We start from the raw sequence: 5,825 nt of genomic DNA, 5'->3' as shown, positions 1-5,825 counted from the left end.
TGTTTACATCCCCATAACTTAGCAGTTCAGCAAAAGAGAGTGATAGAATAAGTACCAAGCTTAAAAATATAAAAGTACTGGAGCAATCCATTCTACTAAAAATTCTTCAAGGCAGTGCCCCAGCATGGCCACAATCTAATGACTGAAATGGTTAAAAGGCCAAAAATAATCCTTTGATTATAAAACAAACATAAAAACCAACAAAGGACAATGTGCAGAAAAATAGATTTTATTTGCTAAATTTACAGAGAATCTCAGAGAGAGGGGAAAAAAAGAACATAGTAAAGGTTTTCTTAGTAAAATTTATCTCAAGGAAGCAAATATAGATTTTTGTCTCCTAATAATAAGAGAGAAAAAAAAGTGGGGAGAAGAAACAGTCAACAGGCTCACTGTAGAAGGAAAGAAAATGGTGTTGTCTTAGTCATGACAAGGTTTGAACTAAAAAGCAATGAGATACTGAAGTAGGAAATGCTAATGAACCTAAACAGGTTCTTACAGCACTGAGCCAAACTCCACTGTTCTACATGTGGAAAATATTGGATTAATTTTTCAAGCATAAAATTGGTATATTTTTGGTTTTTCTTTTTTTTGAAAGAGAGATACAGTGTACTAGATGAACACCTGACTATTACTGTATTTTTTTCATTTATGATTGTATCCATTCCAGAGGGTCAAAGTTACCGTTTTTGATGGCTTGTAAGGTAAATATAGCAAAATATTAAGTGTGACAGCATACAGTCTTCACAATGTTCACCAGGAAGAGCAACTATCGAAATATTTGCAGTTCTTAGTTCAAATTCTATCAGAATTGACACTGATATTTATTCCTCTGTCAAATGTTGGGATTCAAGACGAGAAATACCAATAATAAACTGCAGTGGGGTGAGTAAATTTCTCTAACCTAAGATCTCACCTTACCTACAAAATTATAGTCCTGTCTAGCCATAATAATAACTTTCATATTTGGGAACAAGTTCAAATTCTGAGAGAAAGGTATTAATACTAGACCGGTACTTTATTTTATCAACCCTGGCAGGATGAAAGGCAAAGTTGACTTTGGTGAGATTTGAACTCAGAATGTAAAGAGCTGTAACAAATGTCATTGAACATTTTGTCTGACACTACCAATTCTGTCAATTCACCATAATAATAATAATCCTTTCTACTAAAGGCATAAGACCTGAAATTTTGGGGTCAGGGCTAGTTGATTATATTAACCCCAGTACATAACTAGTAATCACTTCATCGACCCCAAAAGGCTGATAAGCAAAGTTGACCTTAGCGGCGCTAAGCATTTTGTGTGGCATGCTAATGATTCTGCCAGCTTGCTATCTTAATAATAATGATTTCAAATTATGGCACAAGGCCAGCAATTTTGGGGAGGGGTGTAAGTCGATTGCATTGAATTCAGTACTCAACTGGTACTTATTTTATCAACCCCAAAGGATGAAAGGCAAAGTCAACCTCAATAGGATTTGAACTCAGAATTTGAAGATAGATGAAATGCTGCTAAGCATTTTGTCCGGGTGTTAACGATTCTGTCAGCTCACTGCCTTCTTAATATATATATCATAATAATAATAATAATAATGAGAAGAAGAATGATGATGAGTGCTTTTTTAATATTTCTGAGTTATTATTTTTATGCTTGTGTATTCTACAGTATACAATACCCTAGTTAAAGTGACTAGTAGGGTGTTCACGGTGACCTGAAAGCTGTGAGTTTGTGTACAAGACCAAAGACCTTGCAGTCATACATTAGTCTATAAATGTTACTCAACAAAAGAAATTGGAAGCTCAAATAGTCAAGCAGATAACATATAGGCTTTTTAGTTAATAGCTCAGGAGTTCAAATCCTGCATCAGGCAGTGGTATCACATGCTGTTTATAAATCGAGGGTCACATCTAAATGTTTGTTTTGTTTTTCATTTTTTTTTTTTTTGTGCTGTGGTTCCATCATTTAAGCTGCTTAACTTTAGATAATTTTTTTTTAAGCTAAAGGACATCAGTGATGATGTAGGTCTGAAGGAGGGTTTGCAGAACTTCTTGTCAAATGAAGGAAAGATGAGGAGAGAGAAATAGGTTGTTGATCCAGTTTCAAGCTGTCTTCACTATGTTTTTCATTATACGATTACAACAGGCTCTGCTCCCCTGATCTGACAAACTTTTCTCATCTTCTCATCATATCACACATTGTGTTTCATCATTTACATTTTTTAGCTAAATACATTATACAATCCTTCTTCCCTAATCTTGCCTCCACCTGGAACTTTCGTCCTTGTCAACAGTAACCACATTAATTACAATCAATTATTCTTTACTGATTTGTCAAAAGGAACCAAAACAGGCTTTTTCTCTCCCTTCACCCAGATTAATGAGTTTTAAAAAAAAGTTTCTTTTTTTCTTTTACATGCTTTTTGTACAATTCTTCTGCCACTTAACTGATACCCTGTGAAACTCTAACCCTGTTGCCCACCAATCCACCTTCAACCACAAACCTACATCATCTAAACTGAACATCAAATCACAATAACTTCATTTGCATAAAACTATGGGCCCTGTACCACCCACCCCTGACTAATGGTTAAAAAAACACACGTGTAAGGATAATAATGCTCATATGTGTGTTGGGTGTGCATGGCTGTACTAAATGTTCTCAGAAACTATAGATCACTCACTGCAGGGGTTGGGTGAGTTAGCAGAAGGGGGAAAGGTAAAGATATGTTTTTACGTAAATAAGAAAAAAAGGAAAAGAAAAAAAAAGGCTTCCAATGAGATTCTATTCTAGTGTGTAGACTAGACCGAATGGTCTAAATGTGGTTGACTTGTTGTGGTGGTGGAAATTTGGTGGTGTCTCCAATTAGCCGCTCAAGAGTTGAAAGTTAACAATCCAGCATCAACAAGTTTCCTTACTTTCTTCCGCAATTCAGCATCTCCTTGGTGTAACATACTGAGGAGTGGTACAAAAAACGAAAAAGAGAAAGGATTTTTTTTTTTTAAATGAACACCAAAACAAAAAAATAAATATTTAACATTATATATATATAACAAATATACAGGGTGGGCCAAAAGTCATGCACCAAAACATTTGACATTTTATTTATATTATTCTTATTCTTCTTCTTCTTATTATTATTATTATTCAAGGCAACAAGCTGACAGAATCATTAGCACGCTGGGTGAAATGCTTAACAGTATTTCATCTGCCGCTATGTTCTGAGTTCAAATTCCACCAAGGTTGACAAATTAAGTACCAGTGAAACACTGGGGTCGATGTAATCGACTAGCCCCCGCCTCCACAATTACAGGCCTTGTACCGATCGTAGAAAGGATTATTATTATTGAAAGAGAGAGAGAGGAATGCATGCCATCAGACTGACACTGAAGTACAAATATACAAAGTTCAGCATACCCATCATGACTACCTGTCTGCTAAGGGTAGAACCGGGTACATGCATCACAACCATATGTGCACAACATGGTGATCTCATAGCAAGATAAACAACACATGACCTTGCAGGTGGGACCCAGTTAGAATTTTCTACAAGTTGAGCAGCCCATCCTGCTCAAAAGGACCCTGAATAAGTTTTGTTTAAGGATGATGAATGAAACACCTACGTTTGCACAGGTGAATGATTCAAACCCCAAAGAACTCCTCTTAACATCCCCACCCAAAAGAATGGAACAGTTCCTGTATTCCTCTGTGCATGTGTGTTTGCCCATGGTGTTGCCATCATAGTAGTTGATGCTATTGCCATCATTGGCACCGCCACTGCTGACCATGTTAGTCGTGTTGTTGACATTGTTATGACAGTCCATGAAGTTTCATGTGTTTGTGTGTATGGGTTTGCTTCGTATGTATTTATGCCATTTATATAGTTTTATTTATTTATCTATTTAGCTGCTTTTTTTATACATCTATTTCTATTTCTCATAAATATCAGTGATGAGTGCATATATGTCTGTTTCTGAGTATTATTTAGGGTTTTTTTTCTTCGTTTTTCCTCTCTTCCCATCCCTACTTTCTTTAGTCATGTGGTGCAATGTGGTGGTGGGTGTTCCATTCTTGTTTTCTATTGAGGCTCGGTATTTTTTGTTGTCACACCAAGTATTGGCCTTATTTATCTTATTTCTGGTCCTTTCTGTGCTGCTCCAGAATTTACTCCAGAATGTACAGCAGGCAGATCCTCTCAGCACCACTCTCTATGATGGCGTTGTACTTAGTCCTGGCACCTTTGTACACTCTAATCCTGTCCCTTTGATTTTAGCCAGAGAACTACATGTAGTGGAAGAAGTGTCGTATGTGTCTTTCCAATTCCATAGGGTCGCACATGTGAGACACATTCCTCATCACTCTCATTAAGTCACCTATAAGAATGATATACATATATATATATATATATCTCATCATCATCATCATTATTTAACATAAATGTTCATGCTAGTCAGTTTGACAAGGATCCAACAAGTCAAACATTGCATCGGGCTCCAATCCCTGCTTAGCCATGGTTTCTACAGTTCGGTACCCTTCTTAGTGCCAACCACTCTCCACTGTGTACTGGATGCTTGTTTTTGTGTCACCAGCACTATTGGGGTCATTATGTCGCTCAAGTCAACGAACCCAAAGAGGGAGGATGTGTGCCTCTGTATGCTAGATGGGGTTAAGGTATGAGTGAAGAGGTTGACATGCACACCAGAGTTGACCCCAGGGCTGGATTTATAGGGGTGCGGAGGGAGCAATTGCCCCAGGCATCTAGTTATTGGGGGTGGGGTGCTGCTAGGAAAGGTATGTAGCACTCAATACTAGAAGCCCCACCCCACCCCACACACACCTCCCAGCAATCAGGCACGATGAGGCTCTCTTTCAATATACAAAGGTATCTTGACTTAGAATATGTAATGGATTCTCTTTTATGATAAATACCCATAGACTTTTGCCATTTAAGAGACACCAAATAATTCAATTAAAAAAACAGTCTATACCTAGTCTCAAAGCACTTTACAATTTCCCCTGGGAATTGTAGATGCTTTTCAGATGACAGAGGAAAAGGAAACAACAGAACACTCCCGAAAATGTATGTATGCATCCATGTGTGAGTGTATGTGTGTTTGTGTAAATATAGGTGTATTTAAAGATAAGATTGATAGAAAAATGTTATTGCCTCTAGGCCAAAATCTTTCAATGCAGGACTGAGCTTCACCTGGGCTTGATCAATAGCAGTTAAAGGCGTGCATACACACACACACATTTCTACTTCTAAACTTATTTCAGTGAAGATTTGAAAACTGGTCTTGTTTTATGAAGCAAGGAGGTAAAGAAAACTTTTGAATTTAGTTTTAATTATAAAATTACATCTCTCAACAGCTAAAAGTTTTCATTTTCAGCTTTAGAATTATTGCATATATATTCAAATGTTTCATTAAATCGAACCTTTTTTTTTCTTTTTTCATCATTCTGTCAAACACTTGGAATTACTATGAAACTGGGGAAAAATTGGTAACTGTGTCAAAATGAATAATTTCTGATTCCTTATTACTTTTCTCATTTTGTACCTGTTATGTTTCCCTCGGGTGACTCGCAGAGATAACACAACGAGTTATACAATTTAATTATTACATTTATTGTTCAATTACATACAAAGAACGCACTCACCCAATGTTCGTTATGAATAAACAAAAGTCATGTCCGCCATATATATATCAATGACCTTTTACTCCGACAGTCCCACAAGACAACAACAATGAAACAATGAACTCAGACGAACCACATGACACACGGAACGTCAGACGAATTACATATCTAACAGTCCATATAACAGTACCAT

At 36.7% G+C, this 5,825-nt stretch overlaps 1 protein-coding gene across 1 annotated transcript in view; it reads right to left on the bottom strand.

The window, feature by feature from the left end:
* Positions 1-213: 213 nt before the first annotated feature.
* The window catches only part of LOC106871772 (AF4/FMR2 family member lilli), a 60,698-nt gene continuing 55,086 nt past the window's right edge, over positions 214-5,825 (bottom strand). The window contains exon 6 of the mRNA XM_014918410.2: positions 214-2,950. Within this exon, the coding sequence (XP_014773896.1) occupies positions 2,869-2,950 (82 nt within the window). The 3' untranslated portion in view covers positions 214-2,868. The remainder of the gene's footprint in view (positions 2,951-5,825) is intronic.

This window comes from Octopus bimaculoides, chromosome 19 (assembly GCF_001194135.2).
Source record: "Octopus bimaculoides isolate UCB-OBI-ISO-001 chromosome 19, ASM119413v2, whole genome shotgun sequence".
In the NCBI taxonomy this organism is placed as follows: domain Eukaryota; kingdom Metazoa; phylum Mollusca; class Cephalopoda; order Octopoda; family Octopodidae; genus Octopus; species Octopus bimaculoides.
This window is presented reverse-complemented; position numbering and strand designations above follow the sequence as displayed.